This window comes from Pogoniulus pusillus, chromosome 4 (genome assembly GCF_015220805.1).
Source record: "Pogoniulus pusillus isolate bPogPus1 chromosome 4, bPogPus1.pri, whole genome shotgun sequence".
NCBI lineage: Eukaryota > Metazoa > Chordata > Aves > Piciformes > Lybiidae > Pogoniulus > Pogoniulus pusillus.
Window position 1 is genome coordinate 30609071 of NC_087267.1, and position 25416 is coordinate 30634486.

The following is a 25416-nucleotide window of genomic DNA, read 5'->3' on the forward strand; positions in this document are numbered from 1 at the left end:
CGGGGCGGCCTATGGGCGGCCGCACGGGTGGTGTGGCCCACAGGAGCGCGGCGTCGCAGAGGGAGGCGCCCCGCCGGTCTCAGCCCGGCTCCAGCTCTTGCGGCCGGCGGTGTGTCCCGCGGTCTGCCCGGTGTGGCGTCCGCAGGCTCTGCGCGGAGCGACAACGAGCGAATAACCCCCCCCCCAAGTCTCGCCGACTCTCCCGGTGTGTACCTACCCTACCCTGCGCCGCGCCTGCGGAGGAGTCCAGACGCCTAGCAGGCAAGATCCACCATACTGTGCTGGCGGTAATGGTGCAGTGTGCGCTGCCCTCTGTTATATGCACTGCACACCGGAGCAGTCCGCAGCGGGGCTGTGCTCTCTCTCAGTTTGCTGCTTGTTTCCCAGCTGGTACCGTGATGCAGTGAATGGGTGGCGGTAGCGGGCGTTGCGGCTGATGCTGAGCCCAGCAGGATCAGGTCGTGCTGCGGGCGTGACAGGTACACGGGCAGGGCGGCAGCTTTGCCGTAGGAGTTAGGAGTCGCATCGCCGGCGCTAAATGAGCTCCGGTTCTCCGTGTGTTGAAGGCGAAGCACATGCCCGAATCCGGGCAAGGCGACGGCAGGACCGGGGGCTGCAGTCCAGCCTGAGGCACCCGCCTCTCGGGTCTGCGCCGCGCTAGTCTGGCCGTCCGCAGCCTCATCACACACACGCTAAGAAACTCGGGCCCACGGGGAAGGAAGGGTCATTCCTGTGCATAGATACCTCTGTGTCCACGCTGTGTACGTTTGTTAGTTAATCAGTAAGTATGTGGGGCTGTACAGCATTGCTCACGCACTGTTGTGTTTTGCACTGCTTGTTGTTAACCCTGAGCTTAAGAAATACAGAGTGTGTATGCCATAAGAAACCTTTTTACTTCTCATTATTTTCGTGTCCCATCTTCTGGGCACAGTGTTGCAGGCACTGTCAAACAGAGTGGCTGTCATGCAGCGTGAGCAATATTACCCAATTCTGTAACAGATTTGTCTACCTCAGCGTGTGCCTTTAGTGCAGTGGAGATGAGCCATGGTTTTCTTCTATGTGGCATCCTCCAGCGAGCCCCTGGAGAGGATGGCCTTCAGTCCACTGCTTGTCTCTGGCAAACATTCCCATGTGCAGGGTGGTGAGTGATGCCACATTCTGCACTCTCCAGTGTTCTTGTATTTCATATCATCTCATGCCCTTTGCATGCTGGCTTTGTAAATCTTTTATTTTTTGATATCAAGAATTTATGAATCAAGAGATGGGGGAGTGGAGCCATGTGGAGGCTGAGTCAGATTGTGGAAAAGGAAAGCCAAGTGAGAGTGTGCAATTGCATATCACATTTACAAACCTAGCTTCATTCATCTCCATATGTTGCTCCTGTTACTACTAATAAAGCTGGTTTCTCACACTGGTGCTGCCCTTGGAATACTGATCTTCCTGGGGTTTTTTGCTCTGTAGCCTTCATAGTACTTGTGTTATACTGTGTTATTTTCCCAGCTATGTTTTTATTGCACTGAACACAATAACAGAACAAAATCTCATAATATTGATATATTTCCCATACCCTTCTCCCTTGTTCCTATTATTCAATGTGCAAAGGAGTGACAGATTATCTACCAGCAACATTTTTCCCTCTATATTGGTAAGATTTCCTAATTACAAATTTTTTAAAAAATAATTTCCTGAGCACTCACCCTGTCTGCTTCCTCATTTTCCTCATCCCACTAATGATACCCAGCTCTATCACAGCAATTTTGGAACTGCAGGAAATCTAGCTTTATCTACTGAATGATTTCTGCACAAGCTTCTGTAGGCAAAGGAAGCCAGAAAACAAAGTCTGCTTTAGGCATAATGATGTCAGGGATTTTCCTCCCTGCTAGAGATGTGTAACTGTGGAGTGTCAGTAATTCAATTAACTGGACACTGAAAGAGAAGAAGGAACAATGATTGTACTGGGAAAAACATAAGGTCTTTCTTTTAAGTTTTAGATGTAAAATCAAAGTGGTGATTTCAATGACCTTCATGATTTCTATTTTAGCAACTTAGTACAGTGGTATCATTTGTCTTCTCCCAGCCTCATTCTTTGTTCTCCTTGGGTTTAGCCTGTCACTTCCCAGGGTTTGTCTGTTCCTCACTGGGGCAGCAGCACCCCTCAGCCGTGACTGAGAAGTGCTGATCTAGCAGGTGATATTTTTCTCCAACTGCTTATTTCACAACTTCTCTGCTGTGCAAAGTTTTTCTGCCTGTCTGTCTGTCTTTATGTCTCTCCATTTTTTGCCCACTCATGCCTTTTCTCTCATTTTTGTGCCCTGTCATATATCTTCTCTTTTTATTTTCTCCCTCTGCTCTTTTTCTGTCTTGGTTTTATACTCTGTCATGCTTTCTCCTTCCTTACATCTCACTTTATTCTACTGCCTTATTCTACCTTACTCTTGTCTTTTTTTCCTCTATGCATCCTTTGGTCATTGTTCTCCATTATTTCTCTTGACTTATATTTGCATATGTGTATGTATTATTTAATTTTTCATATATATATACAGGGCAGGTGGAGTATCCATATATATATATATATATATGGGGGGGGTGGTGTGATGTACACATGCACACACATATATATGTATGTGTGTGTATATATGTATGTCTCCACTCCAGGCCTTCCATTCTCTAGATGAAACAAAAAAAGGACTCATGCTGATAGTCTGATCCCTTTCTCAGCACCTGAAATGCACTGCTTCTGCCCATCCTCTAACACCTATATTGGGTAGACTGAAAAATTAAGTATCTGGGAAATGTTCCTATATTCACAAGCGAACTTGAGAAGGCAGCTTGCTCAAGCTGCAGTGTGAGCAGTGCAGTGATAGTGCTCCCACTGAGAGTACCAGAGGGTGATTGTAAGCACTGTGAACCCGAATAACTCTGTTTTTTAGTAATGAAAAGTCTATAATTTTAGATAAGGGACACCACCACCTACTTGAATTAACCCTTGAATCCTGGACTGATCCAAAATAAGATGCCACAAAATGCTTTTCCTTTTTGCCAGTTTACACATTTATTATGCACCACTGTGCAGCTATTGGGAGAGAAATGTTTTTCCCCTCATCAGAGCTAAGCCTTTCTGAAAAGGGCTGTGTGGGGTGAGGCTGGGATCTCAGCTTGTCAGCTTCCTTTTTTTTCTGAGGCCAGAGGGAGAGGAGAGAGCTGTGACTGTAGGATCATATGCATTGAGTGGGAGATGGAAGAACAGATGCATAACCCCAAAAATTACATTATCCTCAGGGGGTGGAGTTGTTTAATAATATTTCCCCTTGACTAAAACTGACTACAAACAGCATCATTAGGGATCAAGGGCAAATGTCACATTTTGCTATTTAAATAAGACTCCTAGGGTTTTTTAAATTATTTAATAATTGATTTTTTTTTATTATCTTTCAAAAAGTATACTACTAACTGTCTGGAACGAAAACAGCTCCATCCCACAGATTCCACCTCTGCTTTCTGGCAGCTTACCTGACTCATAAAGAGTGGGGGATTTTATATGCCACCTACATCAACTCAACATTTTCCTTTGTGGTGAGAGTTAATCACCACCCTTGTCATATTATTGCACCGACCTTCTTGAAGATATAATTTGTCAGGAGGGATTCTTTGTCTTTCAAACCAGCCTTAAAACTTCTTACAGAATATAGGGGGGGAATTCTGTATTTGAAAAATTCAGAAGCTTGATCTCCTGTAACAAGGTGACCCACCCACTCAGTGGATGAAGGAAAGGCTGTGGATATTGTTTGTCTTGATTTTAGTAAAGCTTTTGGCACTGTTTTCCACAGCATTCTCCTGGAGAACCTGTCTGCTCATGGTCTGGATGGGCATATGCTTCTCTGAATAAAAATTTATCTGGTTGGCCAGGCCCAAAGAGTAGTGGGGAATGAAGTGAAATCCAGCTGGTGGCTGGTCACATGTGGTGTTCCCCACAGCTCCATACTGGGGCCTGTTCTGTTTTATACTTTAATCAGCAATCTGGATGAGGGGATCAAGGGCACCCTCAGTAAGTTTGTAGACAGCATCATTTTAGGCCGGGGTGTTGATGTGCTAGAAAGAATGGAGGCTCTGCGGAGGCATCGATGGGCCAAGGTCAGTTGCGTGAGGTCACAACACTTGGCTCACAACAACCCTGTCTAATGCTACAGGCTTGGGAAGGAATGGCTAGAAAGTTGTCCAGCTGGAAAGGACCTGGGAATGCTGGCTGACAGCTGGCTGAATGTGAGCCAGCAGTGTGTTCAGGTGGCCAAGAAGGCAAACAGCATCCTGGCCTATATCAGGAATAGTGTAGCCAGCAGGACTAGGGATGTGATTGCCCCTTGTACTCAGCATTGGTAAGGCCACACCTCAAATGCTGTGTTCAGTTTTGTGTCCATCACTACAATATTTTGGTGCTGGAGTGCATCCAGAGCACAAAGCTGGTGAAGGGTCTAGAGCACAAGTTCTGTGAGATGCTCCTCATAGAGAGCACAGGGGTGTTTATCCTACAGAAAAGGAGGATGAAGGGAAACCTTATCATTCTATATCTCCAAGTAACTGGCAGGAGGTTATACCAAGGTACAGGTCAGTCTATTCTCTCAAGTAACAAGTGGCAGAAGAGGAAATACCCTCCAGTTGCACCAGGGGAGATTTAGGTTGGACATTAGGAAAAAAGTCTTCACTGAAGGGGTTGTAAAGCACTGGAATAATGAGATGGAATCACCATCTCTGAAGGTATTTAAAAGATGTGCAGATGTGGTGCTGAGGGACATAGTTCAGTGGTGACCTAGGAGTGTGGGGTTAGCAGTTGGACTATATGGTTCTAAAGGTCCCTTCTAACCAGACATTTCTATGATTCTATGAAAATACACAGTGAGGCCACTGCAATCAGGTTTTCTTCACTATTTGTTAAAAATTGGTGTTTACTCCACTATCATGGAAGGAACAGTTTCTGTTTGCAGAGAGATGTGCCATCTAGAGAGTTGAGATGCATCAGCTGAAAAGGACTATACTCCAGCTAATCATTGCAGGGGATATGCACTGAGGAAGAATCTGTGAGGTTATAGCCACAATGGTCAAGGGTTTAAGAGGGGAAAGTTTGTATTAAACTAACAGAATCAGGAAAATCAGGCATGCTTCTACAGAGACAAAATTTTTCCTTGTAATCTGTCCCTATAGCCTGTGTGATCTTATCTATTGTGATGAGAGAGACTGTAAGTAGAAGGCTGGTATTTGTGAAGCAGAAAATACTACATGAAAGAAGACAGGAAGATGGGAATGAGACCAAAACACGAAAATGGCAATATAACAAATGCAGTGTGCATGGAAGACAATGGAAGAAGGGGTATGAGGAATCATAGAACTGTAGAATGGTAAGGGAGTAAGTGACCTCTGGAGATTGCTTAGTCAAATCCTTCTGCTAATGCAGGTGCGCAGGTTGGGAGCTACAGGGAGGACACAGAAAGTGAGAAAGCTGGAAAGTGAGGGGAAGCTTGAGCAGACAAGTATGTGGCTTTTTTTGCACAAGTTCTTGAAAGGCAGAGAGTTAGGAAGAGCTCGACCCTTAGTGTGAAGAATGGCCAAGGAAAGCATTTGATAAGTGTCCTCATTTCTCTCACAAGGGCAGGCAGAATCAAGGAATGGGAAGGAAAGGGAAAAAACAAAAGAAATTACATAACCCATTGAGAAATGTGAATGAAGGGAGGGTAGGGAAGTTCCTGTCGTGTTGACAGAAAGGTGTTCAGTTCTCTGTGGGTTTTCTGTGGGACATGGAAAATGACTGAGTAATAAGTGGGGTGCTACAATTCAGGAGACGGGGAGCAGCCTATCAAGAACAAGCTGTCTGAATCTGCCCACTATAAATATATGAGTTATTTCCATTCTTGATATGTATAAGCCTTGAAATGCATTGCAGATGCAACAGCTGTACCCTGAAGATAGATGGATGTTGTGGATGTCTCACCTTTCTTGTCACACCTTCCACTTTCTCTTATGCCAGAATTAATCCCCTGTTCTCTCCTCCCCTGCACTCTGGGTCCTCAGTCCAGCTCTGATTGTCCTACTTATCGATTGTCCCTGTCTGATAACTGGAGCATAACTTGAGATAAAGACTCAGGAGCCACCTGCAAACATGTGCTTCTTGAAGCAGACACTAATGAGCTCTGCAGAGGGTGCATGCTGAGGGGCACCAGCAGGGAGGAAGAAGAGCAAACCATGAGTTCTTCATCTGAAGAAGAAACAGGTTGGGACACCATTCAGTGGGGAAGATAAAGGTGTGGAAGCCTCAGGAGGAAAGTGAGCGTAGGAGGATGGAGGCACAGATAATTAAAAATAACAGTGATACAGATAATGTGCCACTCCATTGGAATTTTAAACTTGCTGCCTTTGAAAGCCTTTCTGTGTTTTGGAAAGCAAGCCTTATATTTAATTGTTCTAATTGCTACTCACTAGCCAGGACCACTGGCTTTTTGAGGCTGTCATTTTGTCCAGCAACCCTCGTTTTCTTTACTGTGGGTCTAGTGGTTGCAACTGAGTCTTCAGCAGCGAGTTTTTTGCACCCTGCCTGACATAAATATTGATGTCAGGCTTTGATTTGTCTAGAAAGGAGACAGCAGCCTTTATTAGCTTGTCTCAATATACTGACTAGCACAGTAAGTCTGTGTGATAATGATGCTATCACAAATTAGAATGGACTTAAAACACCTTTTACAGGCAGTTTTTATTATGTGCAATTTGGACATGGGCAAAACTTGCCTGAAAGCCATTTTTTTTTCAGTGTTTCTGGAGAACTGCAAGCTTTCCAACACCATGGCTGTTCCAAGTAGTGTGTAGTCCGTGTACAAATACCGCCTATTAGATAGGACTAAGTGGCAGCAAACAGGCTGAGGCTTTGAACCTCCTGGTACTTGTTGAGGGTGTGAGAGAAAGAAGGCAGGAACATTGAATAAAGAAAGAGAATTTTAAAGTGCATTTTGATAACAGTTCTTCACTAACATGGCAACATAGAACAGAAGGATGTTGCCTGGTTAACGTAGAGCAGTTTACTGCTGGAGCCATGTTCTTGAATTATTTCTTTTTAAATCAGATTTTTGTCTTTGAAATACATAATACACAAGTTTCTTCATCTTTCTCCTCTCCTCTGTTGCTCTCATCCTCTCACTTCCCAGGAAGAGTGTGAGGTTTTTTCTCACATGTGATGAGTGGTGTCCCTCAAGGATGTGTATTTGGACCAGTGCCATTCAGTGTCTTTGCCAATGAGATTGAGTGCACCCTCAACAGATTTGCAGATGATACCAAGCTGAGTGGTGCAGTTGGTAAGTCGTAAGGATAGGATGCCATCCAGAGGGACCTGGACAAGCAGAAGAGGTGGGCTGAGGAGAATCTCATGAGATTCAATAATGCAAAGTGTAAGGTCCTGCACCTAGGTTAGGGCAATCCTTGATATCAGTACAGGCTACGGGATGATGAAATTGAGAGCAGCCCTGCAGAAGAGGACTTGGGACTACTGGTGGATGAGAAACTGGACGTGAGCAAACAGTGTGCCCTTGCAGCCTAGAAGGCAAATCACATCCTAGGCTAAATCAAAAGAAGCATAGCCAGCAGATCCAGAGAGGTGATTCTGCCACTTCACTCTGTTCTGGTGAGACCTCACCTGGAATGCTGTGCCCAGCTCTGGAGCCCTCAACCCGGGAAGGAAATGAACCTGATGGAGTAGGTTCAGAGAAGGCTGGAACACCTCTGCTACAAGGACAGACTGAAGGAGCTGGGCGTGTTCAGCATCAGGGAGACCTAATAGCTGCCTTCCAGTAGCTGAAGAGGGCCTGTATAAGAACACTGGAGAGAGACTGTATGCAAAAACATGTAACGATAGGACAAGGGGCCGTGTTTTGAGTTCAGAGAAGAGTAGGTTTAGATTGGATGTTAGGGACAAGTTCTTTAGCATGAGAGTGATGGAACAGGTTGCCCAGGGAGGTAGTTGTGGCCCCATCCCTGGAACTATCCAAGGTCAGGCTTGACAAGGCTCTGAGCAACCTGATCTAGTGGGGAATGTCCCTGCTTACGGCAGGGGGGTTGGACTAAATGACTTTTGGAGGTCCTGTCCAACAGAAACCATTCTATGATCTCTAGTATAAATTTATCCATGAATATTTTAAAGCAGCTGTCAGTTCTTGTGTCAAAGTTTACTTTTACCTTTAATAACTCTTGTGTCCTTAGTGCTCACTCCTACCTATTTCTGGAGAGTAGCCAGCTCTGCACTTCAGTGGAGCTTTGCTGTGCTGTCCTAGCTATGCTTTTCTCATCTGCTTCCACCTAAGAGGGTCTCCATGTTCCTTCTTCATACAGAGATGACCTCTGATGCTCAGAGGACTCTCTGCCTGTGGTAATGTGATCTAGTGGCTGCAGCAGAGAAAGGTGTCAGCAGTTCTGGATCGTGTTCCAGATCCGGTTATTGAGCACTGTGAGATTTGGGGGAGGACATTCATCTTTGTTTCCTTGCAGACTCCAGTAATAGTCACACATCTCTGTTTTACCATAAAATTGCTATTATTATGCCAAATTAATCATTAATACACACATTACAATATTTTCAGTATCTTGTAGCAATGAAATCTGACTGTATGCCACTTGCTGCCCTTTAGCTTGTGGCATGACATGCAGTCCTTTTGAATGTACGTATGGTACCCATGGCTCCTGCATCTACACTCCATGTTCCCAGACACATGTATTCTAACTGTGATAAAGCAAATCTCAATCCTGCTTTTTTCATTAACTGCCCACTTTCCAGTAATATTTTTTTAACAATGCTCAGTACTTGCTGATAGGTGAGTCATGTAACTGGGAAACCATGATCAAACTTAGTGACTGTCATCTGGAAAGAGAGCTGGTCATGAGCTGCACACATCATGTCCTCACCTGGCTCTTTCTCACATAGTGGGAGAGGTGTTGGTGCTGCCCAGATCTGTTGAGCAAATGTGAATTAGACCTGTGTGTAGCTCATGGAAGTTGTTGAAAAGTTCTGCTGGGCTTATTTCACTCATGTGATTGAGGATATGTAATAGCATTTATATTGTGTTATGTCCATCACACCACTCATTAGGCATCACATTAAGACTTGTAAGCCTTAATGACCTTCTCCTCTTCAGTCTAATTTGTGAACAAAGCTTTTCACTTTGGCATGGTTTTATATCTATGCATATTAATCCCAGTCAACATAGCATGACAGGAGTAAATATCTTGCTGTACAGTACCTGACTTTTTCAGAAGCATACTGAAACCTGAGGATGCAGCATGTGGAAAGTGGATTGAGTCCCTCATAACTCCTGCCTTAACTCAGGATCAGCTCTTCTGAGACTGCCTTTCCTCCTTCTCTACCCATTCTCCCACTATGGCCTGCAGGTGTTGACCTATAGCTTCTCTCCTGTTTTTGGCCACAGCTGAGTTAGTGTATTTATAATAGATTTTTTTCAGCACCAATGAAAATAGTCTAGAATTTTTGTAATTCTCAGTTACTCCATAAAATCCATAAAAATAGCTTGCTTAAATGCCATAGCAGTTCTTCAGGCATATTATCACTACTAATTTAGAGACCATGGCAGCACTGTAGGAGCCATTTAGATATAGCAAACTCTTTGAGTTTATGGATTTCTTCTTTGTTCATATTTTTTGAAATTATGAGATCAAAGATGAAGTGATTTTCACTTTTAATATGGAATAGAGCAATTTGTGGCTCTTGAATTTGTGGCCAAGAATGCCAATGGGATCTTAGGGTGTAAGAAGAGTGTGTCCAGCAGATCAAGGGAGGCTCTCCTTTCCATCTACTCTGCCCTGGTGAGACCTCATCGTTAGTACTGCATTCAGTTTTGAGCTCCTCAGTTTAAAAGGGACAGAGACTTGCTGGAGGGGGTCCAGCAGAGGGCTACAAGGATTATTAGGGGATTGGAGGCTGATGAGGAGAGACTGAGTGACCTGAGGCTTTTTAGTCTGGAGAAGAGAAGACTGAAAGGGGGTGAGGGGATTTAATAAATGTTTATAAACATCTGAGGGCTGGTCAGGAGGTGGGGGCCAGGCTCTGCTCACTTGCTCCCTGTGATAAGACAAGGAGCAATGAGTATAAGTTGCAGCACAAGAGGTTCCACCTCAACACAAGAGGGAACTTCTTTACTGTAAGGGTCACAGAGCACTGGAACAGGCTCCCCAGAGAGGCTGTGTACTCTCCTTCTCTGGAGACTTTCAAGGCCTGTCTGGATGTGGTCCTCAGTGATCTGTGTTAGATAGTATTGTCCTGCTCTGGCAGAGGGGTTGGACTCAATGATCTCCTTGGGTCTCTTCCAACCCCTAATATCCTGTGATCTTGTCATTTATTTTGAATCCACACTTCATGTTTTCAATAGCACAAGTCATTGGGAATAAGTAAAGTGCCTTTCTGACCTACAATGGGTCATTATAGTATCACAGTCCCCAGACACCTCACACTCATCTCCAGTAGTCTGTATTTTGCAAATCAAGATATGCAGAGCTTTTGATGCTGATGAGTAGCAGAGCTGCTGTGATGTCTTGCTTGCTTCTTCTAGCAGGATTGCTCTCCATAAGTTGGAGATCATCTGCCTGTATGTGGTTATCAGGCTCTGACCTCTCCTTGCCTTCAGAGTAACTTTGCTGAGTTGCTTTAAGGACAGGAGCCAAACCCTGCACCAAGACAGAGCTACTGCTGACAGTTTGACCACCAGTGGGTCCAGCTAAGTTGAATGGAATACAAAGGGAACAGAAGCCTGTTGTGTGAGGAAAGGATTCATGGCAGAAGCAGCAAATCGCCAGTAGGACAAGGGAGGTCATTCTGCCCCTGTACTCAGCACTGGTCAGGCCACACCTTGAGTGCTGTGTCCAGTTCTGGGCTCCTCAATTCAAGAGAGATGTTGAGGTGCTGGAACATGTCCAGAGAAGGGCGACAAAGCTGGTGAGGGGCCTGGAACACAAACCCTCTGAGGAGAGGCTGAGGGAGCTGGGGTTGTTTAGCCTGGAGAAGATGAGGCTCAGGGGTGACCTCATTGCTGTCTACAACTACCTGAAGGGAGGTTGTAGCCAGGTGGGGGTTGGTCTCTTCTCCCAGGCAACCAGCAACAGAACAAGGGGACACAGTCTCAAGTTGTGCCAGGGGAAGTATAGGCTGGGTGTTAGGAGGAAGTTCTTCATAAAGAGAGTGACTGGCATTGGAATGGGCTGCCCAGGGAGGTGGTGGAGTTGCCGTGCCTGGAGGTGTTCAGGAAATGCCTGGATGAGGCACTGAGTGCCATGGTGTAGTTGCTTGGCTAGGTCTGGGTGCTAGGTTGGACTGGGTGATCTTGGAGGTCTCTTCCAAGCTGGTTGATTCTATGATTCTATGAAATCCTGATGACTGTAAAACTTGGAGTGGAAGGTTGTGCTGCAGCTTACATTTTCATATACCAAAAAAAACCCAGGAAGGGAGTGAGCATGGTTGTATTCTCTGTTGGGCTGTGTCAGTACTGAGGACTTCCAAGGATGACTGCGATAATACAAGCTTCTCTTAAAGCTTGGCACTCTGTGGCAAAGATGACTGGAGTGTAATTGTAGTAGATGCTGATACTGGGTGTACTCTGGTAAACATTTAATGAATATTGGTCTATACAAAACATCATTTCTCCTTTTTGTATTTGTTAGATCCTGTTGGTCAAGTGTGTAGATATGAGCTATTCCAGAGCAGGTAGATAATGAGTACATTTTATAAAGAGCAAATGAAAGTCATGCTGAAGCTTTTTGAAGTATTCATTTATGCACAGTAACAAAACCTTGATCAAATGTGGAGTCTGATTTATACAGAGTACTGACTCCTGGATTACAGTGGAAATCAATGCTCACTGTTGGTGCCAAGCATCTCTAAAAATCATGTTTGTGGTTTCAGACCTAGGTTAAACCACCATTGACTTCAGTTACTCCTTTAATCAGAGTAAGGATAGAAGTATTTAGCCTCGTCAAGGTCATTCTTCTTGCAGTGTTGTGTCACTGCATTGCTCTGCTTGATTCATGGATAGAAATTTCTTTTCTTTTAAAATCCAGTATGCCTTCTCTGCAAGGAGAAGATTTACACAACCCTGCAAGGTGCTTGCAGCTTGGGCAGAAACAGCACTAGAAATTACAGCTCTTGCTGATAATTAAAAGTGTGTTTTCTTAAATCACAAATGCAAATGGCAGGAATGAAAAGAGGAAAGATTACTGCAGGGAGTATCCTGTACTGAATTCCCAGGCACTGTGTGAACACAAGCAATGATAAGGATCAAAGAGCCAGTGTATCTCAGTGCTCTGTTCTGCTTGAATTTCTTGTACAGAAATCTAAAGATCCCTTTGAACGTAGTGTATCTGTTTCAGGGAGTGTGTTTGCAGCATGTCTGTCTATGTTAAGGAGGAGTGATCATCTTCAGTTTTAACCTATTTTCAAGGTCCAACATGCAGGCATGAATCTTTTCCATAGAAGAGCTGCATGTGTGTATCCAAGGTTAAAAATTAGCTATTTAATTGATAGCTGAACAGAAGCAGCATGCAGGACTGGGGATGGAGCCTTATTACCGATACTGGGTTACTTGGGAGAAGACCTGAGATCCCCAAAGCTGATCTCTGCACCCCTCTACCTTTGGAAGAAATCAGACATTTCAGACTAGTGTACCTTATTCTAGGAAATTGTCTTCCTCTTTACTTCAAAGCAAATATTACCTCATCATCACATGCTAGGCAACATACCAAGAGAAAAAAAAATCTTTCCAGTCCAAAATATTACCATCAATTTCTGCACATGAAGCAGCATCACTGATGTCTCACAGTGACTCATGCTTCTGATCTGCTTTACTACCTAAGGCAGAGGTTGCTACCAAATAACCATAAAATATCTGCTTGTTTTCTCAGCTATTGCTATTTAATGGCACCTATCAGATGAGCAATTTCTTGTTTAGTAACTTCCAGGTAGATGGCTGTACATGATAAAATGTGGAGGTTTTGCAGTTTAGAGAAGTATACTATTCTGACAACAGTGATTTACTGACATCTGCTAATTTGTAAATTGCTATATTTACCAGATCTGCTGTCTCTGCTCTTACAAGCATTTCAGAGCAGATGAAGCCATTAGAAAACCTTTTCTTTTTGGTGGAAACATTCTCTAATTTGTTGTTTTTCTTTGTGTTTCAGAGAGAACAAAACAAAAAGCAGCAGCAAATTTTACTTTCTATTTCTTGACCTGTAGGTTTAAAGCCAAGATGTGGTTGTTTTGTTTTGTTGGGTAGTTTTTTATTATTTTGTACAGCGAGAGAAACTAAAGAAAGGGACAATAATTGAATAGAACTAACAGAACATTCCTATTTAAGTGGCATAATAAACAGCAAATGCCTGCTGGCTCTCATTTGCTCTAGAAAGGATTAAAACAGATCATCAGAATTTTAGCAAATATCAGTATATCAGATGTCCAGAAGATGAGAGCTTGAGATTTTTCTACAAACACTTTTTTTTTTCCACCAAAACCTCCAAAGAACAAAGTAGTGGTTCTAAAATATATATTTCATGGTTAATTAGGAAATTACAGTAGGGGAGCAGCCTGGTGGGCATGGGAATTTATGGTGGATGCTATGAAGGTCATCACAGCAAGGACAGCTTTTAACAGGGAAAAAAGAGGGCAATTCAAGTACTGTTTCTACCTCTGCATGGGGAGAGATCCAAGGAAAAGGGCCAATACTCCCCCCATGCTCAGCTATGCACACTGTTGGTATTGGTCCTACAGACACAGCAGCAAGGCCAAAAATGAACAAAAACGCTGCCCTACCCCTCTCTCTCCCCCTCCATCAATATATCACATGTGGCTGGGGAAAACAAAGACAGCATCAGGCTTCATGTGGGATTTCTCAACAGGGCTCTCCTCCCATGTCAGATCTGAGAAACTGTGGTGATTTGTATCTTTGAATATGTTTTCAGTTCATTTTCCTTTTAATGATGCTGAAGAAAGGGATGTCAGCACAAAGGAAGATGTATCTTGTCAGCCTGCACTGCGCTGGTTCCTAGCAGCAGCAAGGCTGATGTTTGGAGCTGCCTAGAAAAAATACTCTGATTGGTTTTGGTGTTGATTTTCTAAGGAAGGGGGGGAAATGCCAGCACTGAAACTAATTGACTCAGAGCATATGAAACCATAAAAAGAAAATGTGCTCCAAGATTTTCTTCAAAACCATGAGGCCTTCCAAATGTTACCATGAGGCTTCAGACTGGCTGCTCATGCATGGCCCCACATCCCAGAGACTTTAGTGGCTTAGAGCACCATCTACCCTCATTAGGGGGTTTTGTGGGAGATTTTGGGTGCAGTGTCCTGAGGGAAATACTTGTATCAGAAAAACACAGTTCACAGAGGATGTTCTAGGTGAGAGGTACCCAGATTCAGTCGCTAATAGTCACAGAATGACTTAGGCTGGAGGTGCCTCTGGAGAACATGTAGTCCAGATCAGAGCAGAGTTGGCTGTTGTGGGTTGCTCAGGGCCATGTCTAGTTGAATTTTGAGTATCTCCAAGGATGAAGACTCTGCAAACTCTCTGAGCACCTTGTGTCAGAACTTGGTCACCCTCACAGTACAGAACTGAATCATGATGGCAGCACTTCCAAGCTAAAAAACTAATTATTATCAACCTTTTCAGCTTTTTTTTCATTTGGCCTGGGTTTTTTCTTTGCTGTGGGTTTTTTGGGGCTTTGTTGTTTGGAGGGTTCTTTTTGGTTGGTGGGTTATCTGTTGTTGTTGTTGGGGAGGGTTGGGTTTTTTTTTTTGGGAGGGGTGGAAATTGCTTAGTTAAGGTCTTTTTATGAAAAAAAAAAAAAAACAAGAAAGAAATGCAACTATTCTCATCAAAAGAAACCCTTTTTTAAAAGGTCACCTGTTTTTCCCTCGACAAACATAGCACATGAACACGTTGGGAATAATCCCACTACTTCTTTCTTCACACCAGAGCAACACCTGCCTGTGGATTGCATTGTGCTGTTGACAGAACAGTTGGTGATACTGTTGACCATTACTAACGTTATTTATTTAGTACCTGGCAAATGGAGTCAGTCTCTTTGTGCTAGTCACTGCCCAAGCGAACTGGAAGAAAGATAACTTGTTCTCAAATAGAGTGTTCTTTACTTCGTAAACAGTAGGCTGCAAAGAAGTGCGTTGGGGGGAAGCAAAACCACCAAATCTGAAGTTCAGAATGGCTTCCCTCATCATGGCTATATGTGGAAGGAGAGCAGATCCTTGCCATTCTACCTGAGGATGTTAGCCAGTCAGACAGAGATGTCCTATACTCTGGAGACATATGAAATCACGTTGGTGCCTCCTGGGGTCTGTATTCATCTTTTAAAAGCTGCAGCATAAGTGCCATTAACAATTAGTTTATATTTTAGGAGGACACACTTTATAAAAAGCCTAAGAAATAATAGTCATTTCCTTTTTTCATTTGGAGTGATTTTCTGTCAGAAAATTAGCTCAAGAGAGAAGGGAGCAAGTGCATGGTTGTTTCCTCTTTTGGAAAAGTGCCTTTCCATTGAAAATACCTAGTTTTGAGTCTGCAAACAAGAGCAGTATGGGATTTCTTTTCCAGATATTGCTTCCCAAGTAGAGGAAGAAAGGAAGAAAAATCATGTTTTTACCAGAAGGAGAACATACAGTGTTTAAGGGGGCATGTGTCAGAGTTTTGAAGGGTGTCCAGGACATCTAGGGCAGTTTAACTCTTGCCCTCAGAAATGCCTTCACTGAGAAGAAAGCCCAGGAAGATTAAGAAAGAGGATGAGGTGACAGGGTCAAGCACATAGCACTGAAAACCATGTGTTTGGAGATTTTAAAGAAAATACAGAACTTCATCCAGGAGAGCACACCTGGGTACCCCACCCTCAAAGCAAAGCATGGAGCTTGGGAGGCTCCTTCCAGCCGCACGTTTTGGGCATTTCTGTGATACTGTTCATTCATACACTCCAACTGAGAATTTTGCCATGCCGAGTCTCAGACTCTACTTTGGCCAGAACCATCCTGCCTGTCCCTGGGCGTGGTTCTTCGTCCACAGCTTTCCACCCAACTCAGCTCACTTGACAGTAAAACTTTGCCGGGGGTGAATTACTCTCACAACCATCTTCTGTGAAGATGTTTTCCCTTTAACTCCAGAGTCAGCAAAATACATTGGTTTATGATTTCCAGGTGTTATGGTCACGTATGTTACAACTACAGGTTTCCTGAAACTTAGGAAAACATATTAGTATTCTTCAACCAAAGCTAAATAGGAGAAACCATCAACAGCTTTCAATACATTTGTTCATCTGTCCTTTCCTTTTGCCCTTCCCCTTTCCTTTTTCTTCCTGTACTCCATAGATGGTGTTAAGTTACTAGTTACTTTAGGGATTTGAGTGAGATTTGTGTCTATCTCCCCAGTTTTTGGCTGTTCTGTTTCTTTTTTTAATACTTGTCTGTTCTAAGCATGAACAGTTTGAGGGTTTGGTGCAGTGAGGAGTTGATGGTGTGCTTGCAACCTGTTACAAGTTTTCCTGTACTCTGGTCTTTTCCACTTAGTTAGACAATACCTCATTTTGGAGTGACAAACTACTTCTTTTTGCGAAATCAAGGAAAGGAAACTTGAATGGGTCTCTCAGGCCTCACAAAGGCAAAATTCCTGTTAGTAGCAAGGAAGAAACTGCATTGCTTGAGCAAAAACTCAGTGCTAATGACACTGGTGCCAACTTTTGCTTATAGCCAGCCAGGCATTTTGGAAAGCTGTGGTGAATCTGTTGCTTCACTGCTTCCTAATATCCTAAGCGGTGCCAGCCTGCACTTGCAGCTGGGTGTACCCCAACTTGAAATGCTCAGTATTTTCCTTGGCCTAACACCTGTCAGACCATGTGGCTGCCAGAGCCCATCACTGGTGGCTTGTCAGGCAAAGTAGCCAGCAGCAGCCGTGCTGCTTGTTGCAGGCAGAAGGCAGCATCTCACATTCTGAGGACTTGGCACCACAGAGGTTTCTGATACGGTTTGGCAACAGGAGCTAGTATCATAGAATCAGTCAGGGTTGGAAGGGACCACAAGGATCATCCAGTTCCAACTCCACTGTCATGGACAGGGACACCCTACCCTAGACCAAGCTAGCCAGAGCCTCATCCAGCCTGGCCTTAAACACCTCCAGGGATGGGGCCTCAGCCACCTCCCTGGGCAACCCATCCAGGCTCTCACCACTCTCACACTGAACAACTTCCTCCGTACATCCAGTCTGAACCTACCCATCTCCAGCTTCACACCATTTCTCCCTAGTCCTGGCACTCCCTGATAGCCTAAAAAGTCCCTCCCCAGCATTTTTGTAGGCCCCCTTCAGATCCTGGAAGGCCACAAGAAGGTCACCTCGGAGCCTCCTCTTCTCCAGACTGAACAGCCCCAGCTCTTTCACAGGTGCTCCAGCCCTCTGAGCATCCCCGTGGCCCTTCACTGGACATGCTCCAGCACATCCACCAAGATGTGCACACACAAATCCAGCCTTAGCATTGAAGACATGATTCTGTGACGTCTGCTTCCACAGGCAGCAACTGGAAACTTGAGACAGGGAACTAAGAGACTTGTGAGTGCAGATGCAAGCAACAGCAGAGAAATCAGGCTGTGGTGCAGGAGCAGCATCTAATTCCTTCCCAAGGAGAGGCAGGACTGAGTGTGCAGCCATTGCTTTGGCACAGGCACCATTTGAGTCTCTTTCTGGTGCTCTGTATTTGCAGACCATATGTTGCATCCCAGCTTTCTCTTTCCTGTTTACTGCTATTCATTTTCCCATGTGCCATGATCCCTGAAGCCCTTTTTTTCTCTTTTAGTCTTTCTTGGCCAACAGACTGTAATTCCTGTGTCATCTTCAAAAGAGATACATAGCAATCCCTGAGGTGATGCTGGAAGCTGATCCTCCAGCAAAGACTGGAGAAGCCTTGCCTTTTAAGGGAGCACTCAAAGCGTCCTCTGAAACACAAAACTATTTACTAGGTTGTGACATAGCTATTCCCTTGACCCACACAGTAAAGCAGATGTAAATTTGTAGTATTATGGGAAGCACACAGTATTATGACAAGCTTGAATACTGTCTTTTTGTTACTGCACTTCAGGAGGACAGCAGTTGGCTGCAGGCTGAGGGTCTGCAGGTTGCCCAATGAAGAGAACTCAGGAGGAGGATGAGGCATCTCCTATGTAAACTGGCCAGCAGAGGCTCAATCTCTCAAGAGCAGAAAGCACCAAATATCAGGAAACTATTTCAGTCCATGTACTTTTCATCAACACACAGCTCAAAAGCACTTTGAGTGTTTTGTCCTGACCACATTCCTGTTTCTCTGCCAGGTGATTCCTGCCACCTTCTCTGAGCTTTTCTCCTCTCTGGTATTTTTGCAAGCCAATGTGAATACTGAGAGATTCACATTGCTCACTTAGCTAACATAAAACTATATGGTTTTTGTATTCCATTGCAATACATGGTGTAAAACAATAGCCACAGAAATGCAAGCACCAACAAAGTAAACTTATACCTCCATGCAAAGGAAAAAAAAGGTCTATTCAAGACTGCAATAACCATGTAAAATCATTATGACTAGTCTCATATAAAGGTGGCTTCAGTGATACCTAGCAAGTCTCCAGCTGCTTCCAGCAAGATATAATTTAATCCATGCTGGAGTTAGCATTTCCTTTGGGTCTGAGATGTTTTTCTCAGAAATATGTTCACTCTCCAACCTATATATACTAAGAAGATGCCAGGTAGGCCTGGGATCAGTGATATATACAAGACAAATGGTATGGGGATTTGAGCAGAAACCAAAGGAAAACCATAGGCAAACCAGAGCAATTCTCAAGGGAAGTTCAAGACTGCTAGTATGGGGTCATGTGTTGTTTGCCTCAGACTCAGATGATGCTTGTCTCTGACTCACTCTTTCATCTGTCAGTAAAACTATACTGTAGAAGAACAAAAAAGAATTTGATTTTTTTATTGTCCTTTCCAAGCAGCTCCAAGATACAGAGGAAGAGCCCTCAGGATGCCAGAGCCAGCAAAGTCCACCTCTGCCCCTAAAAAGGGCTCCAAGAAAGCTGTGACGAAGACCCAGAAGAAGGGCGATAAGAAGCGGCACAAGAGCAGGAAAGAGAGCTACTCCATCTACGTGTACAAAGTGCTGAAGCAGGTGCACCCTGACACTGGCATCTCCTCCAAGGCCATGGGTATCATGAACTCTTTTGTCAACGACATCTTTGAGCGCATTGCTGGAGAAGCATCCCGCCTGGCCCATTACAACAAGCGCTCCACCATCACCTCCCGAGAGATCCAGACAGCTGTGCGACTGCTGCTCCCAGGAGAGCTGGCCAAGCATGCTGTCTCAGAGGGCACCAAGGCTGTCACCAAGTACACGAGCTCCAAGTAGCCAGACATCACCTCTCCAATGGAACCATCAAGCACTGGGCCCTCTGCGCAAGCACAGCTGGGCAGCCACGGTCTGGGTAAACATCACAGCTATTATCCACAGCAATTTGCAGCCTTGGAATGGGCATGAGAAGCTGTCTGGTGGAAGATGAGACAGTGATCTGGATGTCAGATGATTTTCATAGTCTGTTTGGGACATGCAGTGGGTTCAGCAAGGCTGGTGAAGGAGGCCTTTGCTTTCACACCTCATCTGAAGAACTGACTGACATCCAAACTCCCCTCTGTGCTTGGCAAACATGTGTGTTTGGGACTGGCAGGGGAGGCTGGCAGCAGCAACACAGTAATGCCATCTCTGAAGTCTTCCTGTTTAGCTGCTTTCTCACAGTCATCCAAGATGGGCACTGAGGAGTCAGCGCTGCTATCCTCTCCCTCATAGCCTGGATCTGCCCTGTGCTGGCAGAAGTGGCATTGACAGCCACTGGGCATGAGCTGTGGAATAAAATCTATATTGGTTCAGCAGCTATCTGTGCTTGATGGTCTGCTTTTAAGAGCAAGCCTGGCAGACAGGTAGGTGCCCAGCATGATGCCAAGCGCTGTTCCTCCTTGTCACTCCCAGTGGATGAGCCATCAAACAGACTGAGGGTACCGGCACTGAAGCTGCCTGCCACCCCCCGCCTTGTGCCAGAGCAGATGAATGGATAAGGTGGGCATGTTGGGGCTGGGTTGCTACCTTCCCCTGTTTTGTCTGCTTCAAGGACTTGGATTGGTCTGCAAGACCTTGCTGATTTTGTTGCTTTTCAGAGGCTGCTCCTGCTTGGATGCTGCTTGGGTGCTCTGAGACAGGGTGGTCCCTGTGGGAATCCTTTCTCCTGTGAGTGCTAGGGTGGTGCAGGACAAACAGCACAGAGGTATCAGGATGGGACTGAGGATTTGGAAAGGCATGTGAAGTGGGAACAGAGGTGGTTAATGCAGAGATCACTGAACAGCTGACTTGGCCCTGCCTTGCCTGCTTTATTCACCAGTTAGAAAGCAAAAGGAAAAACTGGGGCTGGATGCTTGATTGCATCCCAGTGATACTTTAAATAATTTTAAACTGCATCAGATGCTCCCCATATATTCTCAAAATCCACAATAAGGTAAGCAATAATAAAATCCTGATAAAAGCCATAGAGATTAATAAGCAATGTCTTGGTTACAGGTCTATCTTGCCCAAACTGCTGGATAGCAGAAGAGCATGTATAGAATTGGTGTGAAGTTGAAGCTTCCTACTCAAACCATAAAATTAGCCCCCAAAAAAATACCAAAATCTCTGGTAGGCAGTAGCACTCAGATAAAAAATACTCATGTCTAAAATAACAACTGCATTCTGCAGCTTATTCTGTAAATAAACAGGACAGAAAAGAAAGAAGATCCAGAACTAAGTGCAGGTTCTCCTCAGACTCCAAGACATTTCTTTTAACTGAAAGGTAAATCCATATCCTGAAATAGCAACCTTGCAGTACATCTTTCACTTTCTCCTATGTTTATCTTTGTCCTGTTTCTTTACACTTTGAGTGATGTGGACTCTTGCAGATTTATGTTGCTTTTGAAGCTATAGGGCTGCAGCTCTAGAGGATCTAGTTATTTCTTGGCTCTGTAACCATGTTGTAGTTATTTTCCAGTTGGTCTGAGAAAAGGTCCATGTAGAGGTGTTCAACCAAAAGAATCTCAGAAACCAGATTGCAGCATAGTAGGTCATGTGGTCTCCATGGAAGACCAAACATCAAGCTGCTTATGGGCTGCTCCCATCTGCCTTGTGTCAGTTTGAACACCCACAAAGGAGCTTTCCTCCCAGACTTTGCCCAGTGATAGCACACAGCCATGTTTCATACTCTAATGCCAGCAGGAATCTCTAACAATAACTTTCAGAAAGAGCAGAAGCCAGGTGTCAGCATCCACAATGAGCAGCTCCCAGCAGCATTAGCTGTACTTGGTAGCATTAATATCCTGGATGGCTCAGCTAGGATGCTTTGGAGGTGACAGCTTAGCACTTCTTTCTGGTTTCAAATCAAATCATAAAGATCAGATACAAAAGATGAACATGCAGGAGGCCTGGAGCATCTGTTCTTGGCCCCTCTCCCACCAAAAGTCAGATAGAAGATGATGCACAAGGGGAATATAGGGAATGAAGGGCTAGCTGGCAACACTGCAACTTTTCCCTCCCATCCCTATGAGCTGCAGGTCAAGATTCATCCCCTGAGCAAGTTCATAGAGGAGTAAGTCCACTCCAAGCAGGGCATACAAGCCAGGGCACACATCTGCCAGGATTACCTGGCACAGCCTCTAATTCTGCTCTACTGTCTGCAGGCTGCAGGAAGTCGAGAAAACAAAGTGAGATGTTGTCCCTCCATGGTCTCCTGGGCAACTCAGGAAGATGGGGACAAGGCTGGGCATTTGGACAAGAGCTGCTGTCCTAATACACATACAATACTGGTCTCATTTTCTTCTGTCACTGTTGCCACTCTCCATTTTGGGAAATTATTTCAGAGAGAGGAGAAATGACAATTTGAGGCTACAAAAATACATGGAAAGCTTAAAGAGAATCTTTATATTGTCTAAAGCTGAGTCACTGAAATTGGTCATGTTCATCCATTTATAGTTCAGGCTGTCCTTTCACACACTGTTTGCTCCTCACCCTCCCTTTGTATCATTTCTTGCCCCTAAGAGTGTGGATCACAGGGTTGAGGAACGTATCCAGGTAAAAACAAATCCTTTCTATTTTTCTTGCAAGTTTTGTTTTAACCCAGGTCTGGTGTCTGCTCTGATCTGTCACTGTTATACAGACATCTGTGCCAGCCAAGGCAAGGGCCGATCCAGGAAGGACAAGGTTGGCATAAACTAGGACTGCCACAGAAAGCAGTTGAGAAATTCATGGCTTTTGTTTCAAAGAAAAATGCAGAAATGTCTCTCTCCTGCAGTGGTCCAGTTAGCAGCAAAGATGGAGCTTTTGAATACAGCACTACAGCAGTTACACTTGTAGAGTCCCACAAATAGTTTATCTAAGAGTCCTGACAATGGAAATCAGACACATCACGTTTCTGCAGACTCAGCTGTTACACAAAGGAAAGGGAACAGATTGGGAAGTGGACACTGTTTGCACACAGCCACCCAGCTGCACTGGTTGGAGGCTTCTTGTTCAGCAGGCTAATAGCATAGACACCTTTCCCACAGCTGCTTGTTGCTGTACAGGAGCATGGTCACAGCAGTTTCATAAGAATCACTTTGGCTGTGACGAGCTTGGAATAGGCCTTAATATAGTACAGGCAATAGAAAATGGTCTACAAGGTCAGGCATCAGTTGTCTGTTCAGTAACCTGAGCTGCGGCACATTGCACAGTTCTCTGGTAAGGGAATTTGCTGTAAAAGAGGAGTTCTGTGCTTCAAGATCTTTGCTATTAAGAAGCATATATCTCCACTTCTGGCACTGATAAATTGGTTTTGAAATTAAGATATTATACCAAGTCCCACTGTTCCCACCCAGAAGCTTCTCTGGGCCATTCTTGTGTTCTGCCAATTAAAGAAAAAGTAATCAACCTGAGATTGGAAGTTGGAAAAGGAATCCGAAAAGGAGTAATACAGCCTCAGTGTTAACCACACATCAACTCCATGGACGTCATCACACTGAGTTAATTGTTTTCATCCACATTTTAAGAGATAAAATTAGCTGTTGTAGATCTAGTCCTGATTTTTTACCCTGCTTTCCTAAAAGGGCTTAAAGTCTATCCACTCTTTACAGCAGAGCTCAGTCTACAGAAGAACTGAGCGGCCATGTGCATGCAGGCTTGCTCAAGGCAGACAGGTCTTTAGTCAAGCAAGGGGAAAACAAAGGTAAAGAAAAGTGTGGAGGATGAGTCTGTCCTGGACAGAGCTGCATGCCTTAGGAAGGAATGCCTGAGCTGAGACCACAGAAAAGCCCTGCCTAGAGAAGCCATGTGTCTGTATGTCCTTCTGCCCTGGTGACAGGCAACCATGTGGAGGTAGACCCAAGTTTTTGCTACTGCTGGCATCAAGCCTGGTGTGGCCTTTGCAAAGCCCTGTGCATTTGTCCCATCGTAGCGTTTCCTGATGGTTTACATCCAGACCAAATTGTTTACAGAGAAGGGAAGAATGTGAACTATTACAATCACTTGCTGCCAGAGTTTTGAGAATTCCCTGGGACCAGCACCCAGGGAGCAAACTCTCATGCTTACTCTCCATTTTGTGGGTTCATGTACACAGTTTTTCTGACAGTGTTACATCAAGTATGATCTATGCTATATTACTGCTGTTGGATGACTTATCACATGGCTAATTACCTGTTTTCTGTTAAATGTACAAATAAAATGTGAATGCCAACCTGTTGGAAGTCAAATGAGACTCACCTGTCTGGATGTCTTTGCTTCTGTAGTATAAGCAGGGTCACCCCAAGCCCTGCATTTCTCTTTCTCCATTATATTTCCTCCAGACCTGGGGTGAGAGCAGCCACCTTTCCAGCTGAAATGGAGCTTGGATGATTCTGGCAGAGCATCAATCATAAAACAGCAGCCTCTCAATGAGGGGATGTCATGAGCTGCCACTGAGATCTCATGGGGTGTCACTCTCCCCAGTTACTGACACAAAATGAGCACGTGTGTGTTTTCAAGCCTTTCCAAAAAGCTCGTCCTGAGCAGAGTAAAGTCTGCAGCTTGTCCTTGCCATACTCCCACTCAGGGTGCACTCTGCCTAATACCTGTCCTCTAATTCCTAAGGGACAACACTTTTGAACTTACACAGATTGAGAAGTGTGATTTCTTTGGCTAGAAAATCGTTTTATACACAACCAGAATTACTGTTTTATTAACAACAGCTGCCACTAGAAACATCTTTGCTTGAACTATGAGCTGTCTATAGACAACAAACATGGAATAAGGTGTAGCATATGAAAACCCCAGGAAGGAAAAATATTCCTTTTAAATGATGATTGGTAAATACACACAAGTGGAACACTTACCTGCTTGGACATAAGCATCATAACGCACTCATTGAAGTGGGAGATACATGTGCCACAGTGTGCTGGAGAAACAAGCTAAGACTTCAGATATGGCATATAGCAGAAATGAGACCTTAAAAGATTTAGCATCTGTTTGAAGACAGGTTTGTAAGCTTAACATAATAAGGGGAAAACGGTATCTGGAGAAAACAAAATCGTGTAACTGACTGAGATGAAGTATTTCTTTCCAAAGAAATAAATTGTGCTGCTTCTTAAGCCAATTGTGGTTTTGATACCCCTTTGCAGAACAGCATCCACAGTGCACTTTCATAACAGAGCTGACACCTCAGCCTCAGGAAGGTTATGAAGTCACAAAAGGTAGGGCATAACCTATGGTCATGCTCCTTCAGGAGGCTGGATGATAACTAATTTTTTTTCCCATTTTTAAGTTATTCAGTTGTCATTTAGTTATTATTGGCTGGTTATTCAAAGAACATTAGCTGGATTCAGGTGCCACATGATTAAAGCTGCTGTCAGAACCAGAGGCAAAAACTGAGGAGCATCAAAAGTAACTGTGAAAGAGCAAGGTTTAAAATAAGTAAAAAGGAGCAGCAATTCATGCATCAAGCAGCCCACCTATTGAGCCCTTTGCCAACAACTGTTGGAGACATCACAGTTTGGTTTAAGAACAAATTAAGAGCAGAGAAATCCATTTGCAGTTGCTAAAGCTATGTTGAAACATATTAGTGACTAGGAGAATAGAACTGTTGAGTTTGGAGGAGACCTTTGAGATCATAAAGTCCAACTGCTTGCCTAGAGTTCACAATCCCACTATTACTGCTAAGCTAATGCCACTAAACTGCGTCCTTAAGCACTCATTTCAGGGGAAATGAAAACAAAGCAATGAGAGATCTGTGCAACCAGCCTCTTGGGCAGATGTGAGAAGCAGCTAAAAAGGTTTTCCAAGGACTGGAGTGGACAGTTT

The 25416-nt window shown here is 44.3% G+C and overlaps 2 protein-coding genes across 3 annotated transcripts in view; one reads left to right on the forward strand and one right to left on the reverse strand.

The window, feature by feature from the left end:
• The window catches only part of GRAMD4 (GRAM domain containing 4), an 80014-nt gene extending 79717 nt beyond the window's left edge, over positions 1–297 (reverse strand). The window contains exon 1 of the mRNA XM_064142452.1: positions 218–297. The gene's annotated coding sequence lies outside the window, so the exon portion shown is untranslated. The remainder of the gene's footprint in view (positions 1–217) is intronic.
• LOC135174847 (histone H2B 5-like) lies at positions 17–23834 on the forward strand. 2 transcript variants are annotated; one of them, XM_064142456.1, is made up of 2 exons: positions 17–261; positions 19037–23834. In XM_064142456.1, exon 2 carries the CDS (start codon positions 19066–19068, stop codon positions 19444–19446), a length of 381 nt encoding a protein of 126 aa, XP_063998526.1. In that variant the 5' UTR covers positions 17–261; positions 19037–19065; the 3' UTR covers positions 19447–23834. The 2 variants fall into 2 exon arrangements, with proteins under 2 accessions (XP_063998526.1, XP_063998525.1); XM_064142455.1 differs by having other exon boundaries at positions 125–205.
• Positions 23835–25416: the final 1582 nt, after the last annotated feature.

What these genes read in the sequence shown, in the direction of transcription:
- LOC135174847 (XM_064142456.1), top strand. Translation starts at nt 19,066, where the DNA reads ATGCCAGAGCCAGCAAAGTCCACCTCTGCCCCTAAAAAGGGCTCCAAG.